The following is an 18995-nucleotide window of genomic DNA, read 5'->3' as shown; positions in this document are numbered from 1 at the left end:
GTGTTACGAATATTTCGCCAAACCTTATATACCCTTTTTACTCTTTTTCGTGTAAAGGGTATAAAAAGATGTTAGTATGGGCCCCTTAGTTAGAATTTGCTTATAGGCCTAAAAAATGTAGTTACACCACTGTCTGGAACCCTTTATAAACTCATCATCATCTTATTTTTACCCTAATAATATGGTATGTGTCAAATGATCGGCAGTTGACCATCTTAAATGGCAAGTAAGTTTCATGGTGTAGACCCTCCACTTCTGGACTTAGACTTTAAATTATATTTGCTTTATTTCCAATCTAAAAAACCCATAATAGTTATTTTAGTAGATTTTATTTGATTTTTTATACTAAGTATAAAATTTGTACTTTCTTGCTTAGAAAATTAATTAACTTCATTTAATTGTTGTAAATATTGCAACAATTTTTAATATTTTTTTAATAAATCTAAATTTATGACGTCATTGTAGTAAAAAAATAACATTTTTAACATTTAAATATTAAAGCTGTGATTATAATTTAATTATGTTATTTAGACCATTCGATTTGCTTGAGTGTGTGCTACGTTGCCCACTGATACGCCGGAGGAATTCTGAGAAGCTTTCTTGCCAGTGACTGGATTGTCATACCAATCCGTGCGAACTGCAAAATTGAAGTTGTTAACAACAATTAGCAAAATAAGTTTAATAATTTTAAATAAACTAACTTTTTGCTAATTTTTCACAATTTTGCATGAGAATGGAATGGGGATATAATGAATGAAATTAAATTAATTAAAATTAATTAAAACACAATTTGTTCTTTAGTTTATATATAATAATATAATAACATTTTACAATGTCCTTTAATTACAAATTCATTGCTTTAAGTCTATTTTCACTTTATTGTTCGTAATTGCTTGTTTGGAACAAGTTTTGCTTATTTAGCAATTTTAAATGCAAAAATTTTGAAATATAATGTAAATCTTACAAATTTAAACATTCCAATCTACTTAAGGAACTCGTGAAAAATTAACAAAAAGCATAACATAGATAAGAATTCTACAAATTTATATAAAAATGAAATTTCCATTAAAGATTTCAATTTTAATTTAAAATATTTTATATACTACGAAATGGAAGAAATCAAATAAGTAATTCCAACTTAAAACTATTTTTCTTTCAATTCAATTTTAAGAATTTCAATATATATGTTTTTAAAAAAATAAAAAATTAACAAAAAAGTTAATAAAAAATATATGAGCGCAAAGCTGAGTAAAGAAATTTCAATGAAAATAAAAATATAACAGAATAAAATGAACTTCCAACATAATTGATATTTAACAATATTTCAAAAATTATATTACTTAAAAGTTATTAGATATTTTGGAGACTTATCCTTAAATCCAAACAGAATAAATTACTGTGCCAGTACTGTTGGAAGTTAATATAAGAAAAATTTAACATTATTCTCCTACAGTACAAATCCAACATAAATCATTGAATGTAAATGTTTAATGATATTAACTTTTTTGTTAATTGTTTTGTAAATATTTATCAAAATTTAATTATTTACTTTTGTAAACTTTTTCAGTCATGTCATCGAAGCCAGAGTCCTGGATGTTCAACATCAAGCTATCAGCTGATAGGTAGACCTTGTTTTGTGAGCTTGCAATCTGTAATATTAAAATGTTAAATTGGTTTTGCATACAAGAGTTTTTAATACTAAATAAATTTTATTAACTTACAGTTCTAGCTATACTTTGTGCGGCACGCAACTTTCTGAGTTTCAAATAAGCTGGATTTTCCTTGACAGCCAGACCTAAGTAAACATAACAGTTAAGGAAAACATATGCTAAAAATTTTGTAATCGATGAAAAAAGTTATTAATAATATAAATTTTTAAAAATCCAATAAAAGGGTTTAAAGTGGATATTGAAACATTTGATGTAGGAAGAAATTGTAAAGTTAATGGACAGCTACGAATCAACAATGATATTATGCACTTTATGCCAACAATTCCTGTCACGGCTGCAATTGCAATGATAAAACAAGTGTGCCCAAACAAAAGGGGTTTTGGAATAATTCGCCACTTAAGAGATCTATTCTTCTTGTTCTAAGAGGTGTTCTCTTCTCATGACACTGCATTAGGGCGTAAACGTTTTGGGAGGAAGTTTCTATTGTCACTATGCTGATTAGATACTTGCTTATACCTAGAACTTTGTATGAATAAAAATAAATGTTAAAAACGTAGAGTTTAATGGTGGCCCAAAAACCACATTACTACTTAAGAAACTGTCTGTTTGATGGGGATGCCCGTTAGGGTAGTTCTTAGCGTAAGGTCTTTATAATCACAAAGTTCAAATATAAAGGTAAACTTTTACTGTTAAAATTATATAAAGGTTCACTGTTGATTAATGTGTTTTGGACAGATATGAATTATATGTATTAATATAATATGTAATATAATTTTTAACAAAATTCTTTTCCATCCCAAACTTATATAACACTTTTTATTGCAACATAGCATTTTTATGATTTGTATACTATAAATTAAAAGACCTGTAGTCTCTAAAGAAGCAATTCATTTCAATGTCGAGTAGAAATTAACTTGACACCAATCAAATCTATCAAATTGAGATACCTTTGATCTCTGAAAGAGCAGAGCAATTCAGCTCAAGTGGTAATTATACTTCACAGAAATTATATCTAATAAAACTTCCTATCAAATTTAACTACATAATATAATTCGTTTTAAAAAGGATATCATTTTTGCTGCTTCAGCTTCACCCTCGGCTTGTACGATTTTCTGTTGTTTTTCTTGTTTGGCACGTTCAACAAAGAACACTGCACGTTGTGCTTCCTGTTGAGCAACTTGTTTAGCTTCAACAGCAGCAGTATATTCTTTGCCAAAACTAAGTTCAGTTAAGGAAACATCATCCAGAATAATATTAAAATCACGAGCACGTTCGACTAACTCCTTACGTATTAAAAGTGATACCTAGAAAAAAATACCGTATATAAAAATTTTTAAATAACAAACGTATTTTATTTACCTGTGCACGCTGTGTAATCAATTGTGAAGCATTAAATTTAGCCACAACACTTTTTAGCACTTCATTACAAATTGAAGGTAATACTTTCTCATCATAATCAAGACCAAGTTGACGGTGCATTACTGGTAGACGATTTGCATCAGGACGTGATAGTACACGCAATGATATGTTGATCATTTGTAAATCCTTCGAACCAGTTGGAGAGGATATTTTACGAGGTCTTGAGCGAATATCATAAATAATTGGGTATTGGAACCAAGGTATACGAACATGTAAGCCTTCAGATAAAATATCACCTTGTATACCACCTAAGCGACTGAATATAATAGCACGATGACCACCATCAACTAAAATAAATATATAATACAATTATATAAATTTAAATAAAGGGTTATATGACAATAAGTTTTTTATTAATAATAAATAATAATTAGTTAGTTTCAGTATCATTGGCTTTTTATAATAACATTATTGCTGCATGATGCTGCGAGTGCCGTATGTTATGCAACTGAATGTAGCCGGTGAAGCGAAAATTTAGAAATAAATTGTAGTTTAAATGAAAGCTTATTTAAAACAAATTAATAGGAATTATTTTAATGAAATTTAATAATTAATTTATGTAACAATATAGTATAATTATGAAATCTAAATAAACATTTTGCGTTTTGAGGTTATGATTCTTATAATAAATGCAAAAACATGCTTTATGTTTTAAGTTATTAGAAACATTCAAAAATATATTTTTTATTTCTTACCGGTATATAGAGATTGGCTTATACCATATGCTGTAAGTCCCAAAGCAGTTAATACTTTTAGACCGGTTGTTAAACCAGGTGGACCACCTTTGCCAAATTTTCCAGCCAAATCATTCAATTTGCTTTGTGCCATTTCCCTAATAAAATACAAATTTTTTCTGTTATCTTTAATAATATTAAAAATTTATAAAATAATTACTTTTATTTTATTAATGAACAGGAAATTTACTTTTTATATTAACAATCAATCAAATCCAACAACTGAACGGACTTCGCACGCTAAACAAGATTCACAATTCTTATGAGAAAAAGTATTTACTCGTTACTTGAACAGAGTTGTCAATATTTCGTATAGGTCTGTTCAGTGAGTTCAAACAAACTGTGGTGCATATGTGTGAGCAAAAAAATATTATATTATATGTAAAAAATGCAATATACATAAGAATAATAATATTCAATTTTTATTTGACCCCACAGCTGAGTTACATTGAAACAAAAAATTTGTATTTTTTAAAATAATTATTTTGACATAATTTTTAAAGACCATTTCCCAAATGCAACCCTGTACTGTAACAGTAAAATCTTGACAGTTGTGGAATTTTAAAACATTCAAATAGCGCATGAAAGTGAAAAGTTTTCAGTTACTTAAAATCTGTTTTTAAGAGAAAGGTAAAATATATAATATGAAACAAATATTGTATTTACACAATAATCAAACTGAGTTATTTCTTAAGATTATAAACTATTTAAATAAGACGGCGGTCAATTACAATTGCACTGCATCATTTTTGTTTTTGTATATGACGCCACGATTTTAGTTTTAATATTAAATTTGAAAAGGTATGTTTTATTTTAGTTATAAACATTTTAAATTTGTACAAAACTTATTTATGTAAAAGACTAATGTTATATATTTATTTATTTAAAAATTTGATTTAATATAAGTATACAAATAATAGGCAAGACATTTTCTTTTCCCATAAATTTACACTATACGTTATTAAAATTTATATATTTTGCGTTATTCTAGATAAAATGTTTATATTAAAATAATTTATCACAATTTAATTTAAATATCAGGCATATTTTGGTTTTCGTTACGTCCAAAGTTAGTGTCTCTTAAATAATAGATTGTATGATCGTTAATTAAGGACATTACAATTCCCTTTAATGTCAAAATGGAAGCTAATTTATATTTCAAAGTAATTGATTTAACATATTCGATTAAATGCGCAAGATTCTCCTCCATAACTGTGGTGGCTTTGTTTTGCTGCAAATATATTTGATATCTGTGAAAGCAAAATTAGAAAAATTAAATTACAACGAAAGATAAAAGGTATTAACTGACTACATACCCTTTTACAATATTAGTAATAATGCCATCATTTAAATCTAAGTAAGCTAAATAATCGCTTAAATAGGTTTTTTTGTTAGAAATAACATATTGAGATAATATTGCCTCCGTCCAATTGACATCGAATCCTAATGCTCGGCTCAATATTAAAGTTTGCGGAACACTAAATAAATGGATTAGGCGGATGTGTGAATATTTGTTGGATTATTATTAAAATTAGAAATACTTTAAGATTACCTTAATTCAATATTGACCAAGTCACGGAATTCATCACGACTTTGTACATTTATAACACAAACGCACAAATGTGGTGTTGTCGTTTTATTGAGCGCCTTTGTGGCCAAATCTATTTGCATTGCTATCATTTCGGCTAAATAAGCACTTTTCTGTGCAGACAGTAACTTATTGTCCAGTAAATAGTTTTCGGCTGCGTGTGTATAATTATCTAATGCGTTGTGTAGTAAAGTAATTATTTCCGTTCCAATTGATAATTTTGGTATAATTGTCTTTGTATTCGAATTGCTAGCTAATAAATTGGTTGTACTAGTCTGTTCCAATAGTTGTGGATCAGTCACCTTTGCAGTTGTAAGTATGTTTGAAATAATAGCTTGAGCATCTTGTTCCCACATTTCCGCAAGATCTTTGTGCATAAGAAAATGCAAAGCAGCTAGTTTAAAAAGTTCTCTAGAGTTCGTTGGACAATATTCACGCAAATACACAACAATCGCCTGACGCAATGCTACAGTTTTTTCCTTATCAAACTGACCCAACAGAGACTCAAATTGTTCATTTTCAATCAAAGAATTGAAACAATAAAACATTTCACGATAACGTGCAATACCAATTAACATACGGACTATTAATGACCAAGACTTCGCTTTTGTTAAGATTACATTTAAAGCTTTTGCACGATTTAACACATTTGCAATGCCTTCCATGGAACACTCATTAACAAAGCATTGATGTGCTTTGATCAAAAGTTCAACATATATGAGATTCTGTTTTTTATGTGATAATACTTGTGGAGGTTCATTTGACGTCGATGTTGGCAGTGTGGTTGGTACAGGTAGACCATAAAGCGCAATTATTTCTAGTAATTTTTCAAAGACAGCATTATGTTCATAGGGTTTGTTATCCTGAAATTTACGATACGTTTTTAAAGCATCACAGTAGTCCAACAAACAATTGCCTAGTTTTGTTGTGTTGGAAGTGAGTTCCAGGAAGAGATGAAAATCACGATCTATGTTATAACCCCATAATTCTGCATTTTTAAAACAATTTTTTGAGTGCTGATCAGCATTAAAAATATAAAATCGTGGTCTTACTATAGCCGTTGCTATTTCAAAAGCCAATAAATCTGCAATCTAAAAGAGAAAAAATTAGTTAGTCATTAATTACTGTTCCATATAAACTACTATACCTCTTGTGGCGTCATTTGTGTAGAGTTTAAGATATCACTAACAACTAGCAGACGATGCATGCATTCTTCTGCTGTGACACTTTTTAATAAGACATTAGCATCTTTGGTTCGTAAAATATCCAAATATTCTTTGTCCAAGTACATTGCAGCTCGATAAACCATTACAACACGTTTGGCCATGTCCACACCGTGCTTAAGTTTAGAGGCGATTCCTTGTATGGTTTCTAATGTATCACGTTTATGTTTGGAGGGTATTTCCTCGAATTCTAATGTTGAATCGCTGTCAGAAAAGTCAATGATTGATTGAATCGAAGATGGAGAATCTAAATAAGGAATATAAAAAATAAAGCAGTTAAGTTGCAAAAACTTATGATTTCTATTCTAAAATAACTTTTTAATAAATGCTTAAATGCTATAGACTTTTGAATGAAAGTTTTCATTAATTAGATAAGATAGATAAAAATGAACGGGGTACTAGCTTCCACTTGAGCAGAGCACTGAAGACATTCCGCCTTCCGAATGAAGGCTAAAATGTCGGCCGTTGAGGACCTTCTAATGTCGGAAGGTGAGAGCAGTTCCCGACCCAGTGACCTCTTTTTGACCTAGATCATGGCTGGGCAGTCACATAGAATGTGGCTGGATGTGTCCTCTGCTTTTAAGCAGAGTCAACACTCTATCTATTCGGACTGACTTATTTTGTTGAGGTGGTAACGTAGTCCGTGGTGACCCGTTAGATATCCCACCAGCAATCTCAACTCTGTTCTGCTGAAGAAGGTTATCTTATTATAACTATAGGGGTGAACCAGCTCTTTAGCCTGACGGTTACCTCGACTGTCGCGCCAGTAGCGACTTCTCTCGGTTGAAATCAATTATTGATTAGAGACTAAGTTGTAGACCAACTTAATCCACAATAACGTTCTGGTCCACAGATTTGACCAGGCACCCACCATTGATTCCTTAGAAGTCTTAAACAACTAGCGCAAGAACGTCATCCTTTGAAAAGGCGCTACTCTTCTATTTAAAAAGAAGCAAACCAATGGAATAAGTCTTTAAATTTGACTACGTCTGTAATATTAGAAGGATTACAGCTCTATCAAGTCAGTGAAGATCCATCGAACAGATAATAGTTGAATTTTTATTCAACTAAATCGATAATAAATCTAATTAGTGTACATGTTGATGCAGTTATATTTTAAGTTGTTAAGTATCAGTGGGACTATATGTCCCAGAGTTCTTCACATTTCAACAAGCATTCATACTCAATAAAAATTTTAAAATCAGATTTCCTGATGTAATTATTAAATGCAGTGTTTTACATTTCTCATTTGTGTGAATGCAATTAGTTATCAATGTGAGCTTAACTTCTTATTGGTTCCAAGACCGACCGGATCTAAGTTCCGGAGTAACTCGTTGTGTTCAACGCTCAAGTGCCATTCGCCACTCATAAAATGGATTAGATAAGCAGATTTCTACAAGCCACAACAATTTCTTATTGGTGGTTCAAGAAATGGTCAGAAGTATTCGGAGTCGATTTTAATATTTGCCTTTGAAAGTGGGGACTATTTTTATTGACTAACACAATGAAAAATGAAATATTAATAATATACTTTCTTTTAAAATTATATGTTATATCAAAAGATTTCAATATTTACCTTCTAAAGTTCGCTTATTAAACTTTGCAAATGAACTTTTCTCAATATCGCTTAACAATTGACGTTCTTCAGGTACCATGTTGAATATTGTTGTTATTCCTTCCGCTAGTGCCATACAAAATACAACAAAACGTAAGTCAATCGGACGGCATTTGAATAATTCTTGTATACGTAATGCTTCTACAATATCGCCCTCATCTAATAGACGATATATAAGTTCAATCAATTTCGACTGCAATTCTTCACTTAATTCCTTTTTGGAATGAACATTAAGATCCTCAATACCTGCCAATTCTTTAAGTTCAAGAAATGACTTGTAGAGAACACAACGTTCTTTTAACATAATTTCCTCGAAATATTCGGAGTGATAAATTTCAAGATTTTCCACTGTTTTCAAACTTTCTATATGTAAGTAGCAAATAACCATATCATATTCTATTTCATCGCGATCAAATGATTCATTTGGAAATAGATGATGCCTCTTAATAACATTAAGTGCATTTTTGAGTAATTCGTACTTGCAAGCATGATTTGTTTCAATACGTGAAGCGACATAGAGAAAGAAATTCACCAGTACACTGGGTGGTATTGCATGTTCAGCAATTTCATTTTCGTATTGTTGGAGTGGGATTATTTTTAAATTATCATTGTCTGCGTTTTCAACCCACTTCGAATAAATAATATCACTTATGGGCAAGTGTAGTAACGTCGCTAGGCGCACAGCTAAATCAAATTCTTTTTCCGCCAGGAGCGCTTTTAGAAGCTGTCTGTAAACCGCAATGCCTTCTTTTAATAAATGTTCAAAATTAAGCAGAGCACATAACGAACTGTAATTCTTGGTCGATTGTAATATATCAAATACTTTGCTTAATAAACAGAAGTCCAGTAAACTGGATATATCGCTCATATCCGAACTACAAATGCAATTTAAAAATTTTTGCTGATCTAAACTGGAATCGAAATTATGTTCCAGGTGTATTAAAAGTAATTTTGTGCAGCGCAATATCAGTTCATCCTTCTTTGGTGCTATGCTCAGTGGCAACTCAATTTCCTCATTACTCCATGCTAACAAAAACAAACGCAGTTCATGCACTGTTTCTGCGCTGAAGTCCCGCAATTTTTGTGTTATAGAGAGAAAATTAAAGAATTGTTGCATAGGATTGTCCTGTGAAGAATTTAATTTTCTAGTTAAAATATACAATTGAAAAATGTTAGTATAATTGATATTTACCTCAAAAAATACGTAAAAACTTTGGTATAATGTGGTAGTGTAGCCCGAACGCACTGTACTCTCTAAAGTGTGCCAAAACAGTTCATTTGTATCTTTGTGAGTTAAAGGAGCTATGTCAAGCCATTGTCCCGTAGATACGATAACCCAAACAAACCAACACCAACCTAGGTTGGTAGTAGACACCATGGCAGATAATAGCGCTAACATGGGTGAACCATACTTAATGCTGTTCTTCAATAGATTCGTTGAGGTATCATAGATATTTTTGTCTATCATTATTTCTATAAATTTCATGTGTTTGGAAATCAAGTTTTCTGGTATAGATGTAGTGCTTAATAAAATCAATGCAAAAATATCTGGTCTATCGCTTGTATCCAATAAATACTTCAAGCTTTCCATATTAGAGGGTAGCGACCATATATTGCCATCAGTGCATGACACTACAGATGAAGTAAGAGTTTCGTCGGATGTGTGAGTTTGCTGAAATAGAATTGAGATAAATTAGTGATCTGCATTATTTTGAATTTGAATTTAATTTTTAAAATAAAACATACAGCATTTCCTGTCTTTGTTTGCTTTTTTAATCTGCATATACTATTTTTCCGTTTTGTGGTAGGGCGATCATTGGACAGAGACCGTAGTAAATGTTCACCCATTGTTTTGGATTCGAATGCTTCTTTTAATAGTTTTATTTGATCCAGCGGAATTTCGAAATACTGTATTAGTATGAGTATACGCCACCAATCATTATTATTGGCATATTGTTGCAATATCTCTGTTGGCCAATAACGTTGCTGATTGCAGTTTACAATATGCATTAAAGCTTGATAGCCAGTAATTGGAAATTCTGTGTTATTTGCTTCCAATTGTTTGGTTAGTTTATATTCCACCTTTTTGATTAGTTCCTCATAGTGTGGTATGCAGTCTGATTCAATGAAATGACAAAGTTTTATCACACAACGCAAATGCTGTGTATCAAAACCCAACATTTCTATGAAACCTACACAATGCGCTACCAGATCAGCATCGGACATATGTTGCAGTGCTAGCTTCGTCACACTCTCACAAGCTCGGAACAACTGACTTTTGGTAATTTGTGCGTAATGTTGCAGCTGATTTGTGAGCAAATAGTACACGGCATATGCGCTACGATGTTGTTTAACATAATGCAGGAAGTTCAACTGATACTTGGGTGCATATTTTTGGCATAGGCGTTCATTCGAGAAGGAAACTACTTCATTGACATCATAACAAATTTCTTTAAAATTAATATTTTTAAATTTTTGCAAAAACTCAAAGGGACTTGGTATGTTAATAGTAGCTTCAATACCACAGTTCTTAAATCGTTGCCGCAGTGAATTTAAATATGGAATTTGTAAAGAATTCGATAGTAAGAAACATTGCAAGGAAGCAATTGTAGGTTCATTACAAAGGAACTCATAGAATGTTGCTAGCGGTTGTTCACATTCTACATCAATACCATTCTGCTCCAGATAGGCACTAGTTGATTGTACAATCTAAATAGAAATATATTTAACAACTTAAAACCTTTTAACAAATTATAATTCTACCATTTTAAAACCGTGAAATTCATTTAAATCATTTTTCTTCAAATCGACTATTAGTTCTAACAATGGACGATCATCCGGTTTCTCTTCGCATAGCTCCTCTAACTCACGTACGCTTACAAAATTTTGTAGTAATAGTGCATAGTATTTATTGTCCAATAGGTAGGAACCCAGTTGCACCTTCTCCAAATGTGCTTTGTTCTATAGAAAAGAAATTTAAATTATTTTTTTACAATTTTAATTTTGGGAACTTACAATTTCAAAACTTTCTGTGGTGCATATACGTTTTATCATCTTTAGTGGATCACCATTACGTTCATCTCGAAAGAAATATCCAGCAATTGCAAAGCAATTTCGTAACACTTCATCTGGCTCCTTCAATTCTTTTAATGCATACTCATACATAGGCGTTTCGATTATCCATTGACCATACATTATAACCAAATCTTCACCATTCACTGCCACATGACTTGAGGAGTCTTCGTCCTTATGCATATCTCGATAGGCACAATACCAACGTATAAGCTCAGTTTCATTTTTGCTGTCTACTAAAAAGTTCCAGAAAACGTTCTTATTCAAGTAATTCAATAGCATCTGATTCTTGTTGTTGTAATACAATTCCGCCATAAGTTGTTGCTTAAGTGAGGTATTAAGCGTGACCAGCGATTCCAGACTAATGCGTGGATGATGAAGTTGTTTATATTTGCTTAAGATTTCTGGGCATAATTGGATTTGCTGCAGCAGTTCCCAGTTAAGCTGTAAATCCTGCATTTCTTTCTCAAAATTGTGTGTGGCTTTCTTCTGCATATAGTCGAAAAGTAATTCCCTTAACTCTGCATTGTCACATTCATTCGCAAATTGAAAGTAAAAACATTTTACGTCCCGCTGCACATTCCGGAGCACGTTTTCGGCCTTGTAAACAAGTCGTTCGATTAGCAGACGTTGCACGTATGTCTGCACGACATCATGGAAAAATAGTTCGTATTCCGGTATTGGGATTTTGCGCTTTTTGGACCAATACTCAATGCATAAGTCTATATTTTCTCCTTTGGTTGCGACCTCCTTGATGAGTTGCACCTCGCCTAAACTCGCCCATGACTTCAGTATTTTTTCACGAGCCTTCGGATTCATATTTACTATTTTATTTAAAATTTCGCATAATCGAATAAAGCGAAAAATCAATTTATTAAAATTCAAAAATTAACTAATATTACAAGTTTAAAATAAAAGAAAGACTTTATATTTAATATTGTTATGAAAATAAAATCTTCAACTTTCTTTGTTCGCGAAACCAAACAAAAACAATGATAAGAAAATCTGACGCCACTGTAAATTTTTTAACGCCGTTACTGTAAGCCTTTATGGTTTGTTTTTAATGGTTTTATTATTTATAATAAATTTTCAACAATTTATCTTCAGTAATATATTTTTAGCTTGCATTAAAAATGTATTGAATACAGAATTTATTATTAATAAACATAATTTCAACTAAAACTTCTTTAAATTTGCAACGCCGTTGTCAGGCAAATTGCTTGGCAGTTTGAATCCTCAGGTTGTCGAACAGCTGTTCGATGTTTGTGTTCAAACCACTCGTTCAAAAAAGTTCGTATTAGTAGCTAAACGTGAATTATGTATGATGTATGGCTATTCACACAACAGAAGTAATCGTAATATAAATTATTATATAGTTCATCTCACTTTCGTAATATTACGATTGAATTGTAAATTGTACAAAATCAAGCTTAAATTGTATTTGTTATTTACAATAGTAGAATTATGTAGTATTATCAGATACTATTCAAGTAAAAGTTAAGTAAACTTAAAAAAAAAATAAATTTGTTTTTCCTCTCTAAATAAAAAGCAGATTACGTAGAAATTATAGGAAAATTTTCAAATAAAAATCTAATAATTTGTTTTTATTCTTACTAAACAGAAAAAAATAATATTTTCAAATTTATTACTGTGACAATATTGTTATAATATTAATTTATTATTATACACTTAAAGTATTAAATTATAATTAAAAGTTATTTAAATAGTTTTGCACTGTATGACTTTTTTATTCGTTGTTTCATCGTCAAGCAAACACGTCTTCTCTCTTGTTCGTTAATATTGATTAGCAGTTTTCTCAAAAGTAGGGGCAGAGGTGCATTTTGGGTGTTTTTATCCCACATACATATGTATATTATTTTAATATCTATCTTAATTATAACAATGGATTAATTTTATTTCTTTTGTATTAAATAGTATGTGAAATATTTGTTTTATTTAAAACTTGAATTTTTTTCATTACAGTATATGTGAATTTTTCTATACGTTACATTTTAGAGTATTACGACACTCACTAATTATTAAAAAAGTTTGTAGTAATGTGGAGAATAAGACCATAATTGGAATAGCAATAAAATTGGTTTAGATAGTCTATATATTTCCACTTTTTAATGTATATAACTGCTTTACTACTATTTTTCGAAATGTCGTTCGTTATACGATGTTCCCACTGCAGCTAAATCAATTTATATTAATCTTATTAAGATTTAGTCGTTTTTATTGGCATAAATTGATTTATAAATTGATTTATTTATGAAATAGCATTTATGTGTCAGAAAATGCTGTGAAAGTTCTAGGACAGCTTTTGCTTACATTTCTATTGTTCAATTGATAACATTTAGTTTTGTATTATTAGCACAAATTAATTACTTAATCATGAAAAACGCAGTAAATGCAAAATTTGTGTTTATAATATTTATTTAAAAAAAAACATTTTAGAAAATTTTGATCCTTTGTTTTTTCGACATGTTTGTTTTTTGTTTATTTACATTTTGTGTCATATTCAAATTTCGATCATTTTCCCCTTGCGAAATATATTTTGACGTTTTTGGAGCAATTTCTTTTAATATATTCTTAACTAAAAGTATAATCACACTGTCGTATTTAGGCACTTGCTCATTTATATTAATGAGTGAACGTTCACATTATAATGAGCTCATTTATGTAGCTGATAGAACTTTTATAAACTTCACTTAATATATTAAATCATTTATACACAGTTTATATACAGTCAATTACATATTCAATTAATAAAAACAAAGATATTATTAAATATTTACTTCTTCAGTGCCTTTGTTTACAGCTCAAAACTGTACATTATTTACATATGTACATTTTACATATAAAACATATGACATATAACTCAAATTTTGGTAATTTCCCTTGTGGGAAATTTATTTTTAAGGGTTGCATTCTGCTAAAATTAGATAATATAATGATAAAGAGCTCATTTATATAAATGCAATAACAGTTTTACAAAAATGTTTAAGAAAAAAAGCAGTAATAAAAAGTTATGAGTTTTTCATATATAAATGTACAAAAATCATTCTAACAACTTTCATCCTTAATATTATGCATGCTTTTTATATATGAGCGTTTTAAAATAGAAGTAAAAAAATAATATTTATATTTGCTTTATTTTATATTCTTCAGAATTAATTATTATCAAGTGCCTTTTACTTTTCTTCGCACAAATAATTCTTACACTTTCCTTTTTATATTAAAATGCACAAATAATTGTTATTTTTGCCTTAAAAATATAAAAATCAGAAATAACTTTTATTTTTGAAAACAAAATATGACTCACACGAGTGCCTGATATTTTTAAAAACGGTGGTTTTTGTGATTTCATACAGAATGTATTAAAGACATTTTGGCTACTTCCAATGTATCTAACGGTTTTCCAAAAGATGGTAGTGGTATCTTTGTCAAAAGTTCTATAAAATATTTGACGCGTCTTCTTATTTTATCAACTTAAGGGGAACAATGGTATATTGTAAAACTCCTACTTAGTCTCATAAGATTATCGGAAGCTACACTCTACATTTCTGATAATTTGTAGAAGTCGGTGTCTTTTAGTACAATATTTAAAGAATAGTAGTTAACGGAAAAATATTTTATTAAGACAACACTTGTAAATAATCTGAATTAGTGTAGACTTAAAAACCTGCAGTCTACTTCTACTAAGCCTTTGAAATTCTCACATGTCTTTTAAAAAAATTTGTATTTGATTTTTTAAGTACTACTTCAATAAGTCAAATGTATATCCTGCAAAAATTTGTCACCTGTTTCATCACCGTCGTACCCTTCATAGTGAACTATATATACGAATCTACACATTAAAGTTGAAGAGATAGCATAGCTGCCTGACTTTTCGAACGTAACTTATGCAGTCTTTTTTTTTTATATTTAGACGTATTTCAAACTTCAGTAACGTATTTCATAGTGCCAAAGTGAGCTGAATCTCTTGAGATACGGGCTTATATTTACAAACTTTAATACTCGTACCAGGCCTAGATAATGTACCATACATGAAAAATATTAATAAAAATAATTACTGCCGTTGTTAATTAATTAATAATTAATTAATTTAGGTAGAGCAGATAGTGCCATTGTTTCTGAAGTTAAAAAAATTTTAAGGTTCATTTTTTAATAGTATAGATTAGGTTATATCAATTATCCCAAGGGATCCACTTAGGCCTATAGGCCCATAATGTTTTTTAATAGTGTAATTAAAACAAAAAATAAAAAAGTCAGAGCATTATTCAGAGCACTAGGAGTGACGTATAAACACTTTCTATGGATACTTTTCCGATAGTTAGTTCCTTGTTTCTGTAAGTAAGAAATTCTTTAAAGTGAACTATTTTACAAAATTATTATAATTTCATTTATTTAATTTTCATAACTGAATTGTTGTGAGATATAAATATGTGCTAGAATTTTAGTTGTTAACTGAATGTAGTTTTAATAAAATATATTTCAATAAATCCATCGAGTAGCACATAGGGCATACGAATACGTCTATGTATATTAAAAATGTAATGGAATGTAGAGAAAATATTATATGTAGAATACATAAAATTATTTTCTAAAATTTTTGTATTTTAATTTTATTAATCCATAAATGTATCAACAATTAAGGTAACTAGTATAGAGGAACATAAAAGTTGTGATTTTATTTGCAGCTCATAAAAATTGCAATACATTGTGTGCTCCATTTATTTTTAAAATATGACACACATTGCCATCAGAAAAGTGCATGTGGCTTTTAAAAATAGCAAACCATAGAATTCCGTTCTCAATTTTTCAGCACAAATCCAGAGACACATTTGCATGTGTTTCATTTATAGGCTTTAACTTTAAATAGACTAAATTGCGATGATGTAAGCTAACATCGAATAACAGGCATAATTTGTTATGGTTCTCTCCCCGCCAACCATTAAAAAAAGACTCGCTATAAAAAAATAAATATTCGCGCCCCATCATGTGTGCGGCCGCGTCACAACTCTAATCGGATTTATATGAATTTGTTTCTAAATATGCCAACCGGTTTCATTAAATTCCACAATTACACAAAAATCTGTGATTTATATTTGGTGTTTTATATCTGAATTGTCTTTCAACGAATTCTTGTACTCGAAATAATAATATTTAATAAAAGACTCATTTCAGCTACATACCATACATAGGTTGTACATATAATGTCTTCCTCTAAATACTCATAATCATACCTACTTGTTAAATTGTCGAAAAATTGTATATATCAACTTAAACGACGCGAGCGGGGTGACCGGTGCGATCGGTGCGTGTGAAAATGGGTTTCCTTTCTAGTTCACATTTGAAATCTAATGCCGCCCAAGTTCGACTTCAAACTTTTTGTAAAAATAGGAAGCATTTTCAGTTTATTATCTACACAGAGGCCCAAATTCTACGAAACGTATAATTTATTGTTGAGCCTCTGTTTAATAATTTGTTTTCATTTACATTTTGTAAATTTTGAGAAAAGCTTACAAAATTGTTACAATAATTAAAAAAGAAAATAACTGGTGGTTCGACTCAAGTTTGGTAAAGTGGAATTTATTTAATATTACTAACACATATATTATAACATATATTCATATATATGGTACATATGCATAACACAAAGAAATAAATTATTTTACTAACATATTATTTTCGATAGGTAAATCTTGAGGTTTATTTTGAGATTTATTTATAACATTCTAGATATTTTGCCAGAGTAGTCAGATTAACCTGAAATTAAGAGTTGTTTTAAATGGTGTCACGCCAAAGAAGTGTGATTTGATTCGATATATATATTTATGAAAAATATAATATGTCTGCAAAGACTACTACAAAAATCTTCGATTACTCTAATAATGCTTAATTGAGTAACTAAATTTGACAGATTGAGAGGGTCTCTTCACGACAATGATGAAACTATTATAAAGTCTATCTTATAACAATCGATGCATGCGCAACATATTTGGCATATGGTGGCCTAAAAGGATTTCCAATGGAGAGTTGTGGAGAATAACGCAACAAACAATTGCAAGCAACGAGATAAGAAGAAAGAAGTATGGTTGAATTGGATATACACTGCGTAAGCCTTATGAAGATATTGCACATGCTGCACTTACTTGGAGTCTCCAGGGGACTAGGCGCAGAGGTAGACCAGCACTGACCTAGAGAAGGACAGTTCAGCAGAAGACGGGCAAATCGTTTAACGAGTTGAGAGCAATAGCACAAAATAGGAAGCAGTGGAAAACTTTTGTAGATTCCTTAAGCTCCTAATTGAGTATGGAAATAATAATATATCAATAAGTCAACTTAGTTAGCTGGGTCTTTCCATGGAAATGATGAAAATACTGCAAATTCTATACTATAACAATAAGTCAACAGTATGGTTTAGAAGTATGATATATTTTAAGATTGCTTCAAATGTGTACCGGGGTAAAAAATGAGTGTGCATTAGGATCTATGTTGTTTACGTTGTTTATTAATGATTTAAGTTGAATTCTTTCTGGTGCAATTTAGATTGCTCACATGTGCCTTAAAGTGTTGCTATATGCTGATGGTGTCATGCTGTTTCAAGATTAGATAGATAGATCAAATTTGATCTATCTGTTGGATTAACAAAATAGTTAGTTGACAAATAGATATGTTGAAAGAATATTATTACTCTTGGGGTTTATCCATAAACACCAGCAAATGAAAGCTTATGACTTAAGGAATATGTCAGACAGTTAAAAATAGACGAAAAATGAATACTACATAATATACCACACAATTCGAAGTCATGAACCATTATAAATAGCTAGGAATAAATATGAAAGATAACAAGATAACACAAACTTTTATACACACTTAAATGAAAAGCTGTAAGAGGCCCAATTGGCTATTATTTGTACCTAAAAGAGATTTTTGGGAAATCCAAAAATATCATATTTGAAGTTTTTGAACCGACAGGTAAACTATTTCTAAATTGTAAAGCGCAAGTATGGGGTCCAGAAAAACATGAGGCAGTAGAAAAATTACAGATAATCTAGATTAAGAGAACTTTACGTCTATCAATGAATATGTTATATTAAAAGTGCATTTTCAACACTATACCCGAAGTTTAAAACTTCATTATAGTTACGTAAACCCTATAATGAACTTGGCATACCTATAATTTAATTTAAAAAATATTGATACAAGAGACTCAATGAAAAACTAAGTGTGACTATCGACTTGAGTAATATTGGAAACTGGGCATTGACAGAAAGTATAATTATGCAACTGATTGATTAGGAACGGAGAACTTATAGGGAAGTCAAGAAATAGTATCTGGAGGGGTGCTTACAACAGATTAAATTACGATGTAGGTGTCAATTAATACTTTAATAATTCGAACGATTTTTAAAGTCCGTGGAGAGGTCTTAGGACTATACTACGTTCCATATGAAAGTCACAAAAAAATGCTGTGTATCATATGCAACCTCAAAGTAAAAGGCGATATTATTCATTTAGTAGGAAAGTGGTAATTTTTGAAGAACAATCGTATGCTAGACTTCAGCAAACCTTTGTTTGACTTTAAAGAAGCTTTACAAACTCTAAATGGTTTTATCCGGTTATTAAATATGTGTTCGATTACTTTCAGAAAATATATAATAA

The 18995-nt window shown here is 30.2% G+C and overlaps 2 protein-coding genes across 4 annotated transcripts; both read right to left on the bottom strand.

Moving 5' to 3' along the window:
- Window positions 1–472: 472 nt before the first annotated feature.
- On the bottom strand, window positions 473–4126 carry LOC119684679 (prohibitin-2-like). 3 transcript variants are annotated; one of them, XR_005252749.1, is made up of 8 exons: window positions 3984–4125; window positions 3785–3921; window positions 3030–3376; window positions 2741–2974; window positions 1722–1799; window positions 1550–1649; window positions 1341–1407; window positions 549–637 (listed from the first exon to the last, which is right to left on the bottom strand). XR_005252749.1 is itself a non-coding variant. In XM_038098777.1 (7 exons), exons 2-7 carry the CDS (start codon window positions 3915–3917, stop codon window positions 528–530), a joined length of 1002 nt encoding a protein of 333 aa, XP_037954705.1. In that variant the 5' UTR covers window positions 3918–3921; window positions 4014–4126; the 3' UTR covers window positions 473–527. The 3 variants fall into 3 exon arrangements, 2 of the variants coding, with proteins under 2 accessions (XP_037954705.1, XP_037954704.1); XM_038098777.1 differs by lacking the exon at window positions 1341–1407 and having other exon boundaries at window positions 473–637; window positions 4014–4126; XM_038098776.1 differs by lacking the exon at window positions 1341–1407 and having other exon boundaries at window positions 473–637.
- A 630-nt stretch (window positions 4127–4756) lies between these two features.
- On the bottom strand, window positions 4757–12200 carry LOC119684673 (spatacsin-like). Its single transcript, XM_038098770.1, has 9 exons — window positions 11265–12200; window positions 11013–11210; window positions 9996–10958; window positions 9442–9921; window positions 8211–9375; window positions 6559–6881; window positions 5376–6502; window positions 5140–5301; window positions 4757–5073 (listed from the first exon to the last, which is right to left on the bottom strand). The coding sequence occupies exons 1-9, from the start codon at window positions 12138–12140 to the stop codon at window positions 4854–4856; spliced, it is 5514 nt and encodes a 1837-aa protein (XP_037954698.1). The 5' UTR covers window positions 12141–12200; the 3' UTR covers window positions 4757–4853.
- Between the last annotated feature and the right edge of the window lie 6795 nt (window positions 12201–18995).

This window comes from Teleopsis dalmanni, chromosome 2 (genome assembly GCF_002237135.1).
Source record: "Teleopsis dalmanni isolate 2A chromosome 2, ASM223713v2, whole genome shotgun sequence".
Taxonomy (NCBI): Eukaryota; Metazoa; Arthropoda; class Insecta; order Diptera; family Diopsidae; genus Teleopsis; species Teleopsis dalmanni.
Note: the sequence above shows the minus strand (reverse complement) of the source record. Positions and strands in the feature narration are given on the sequence as shown.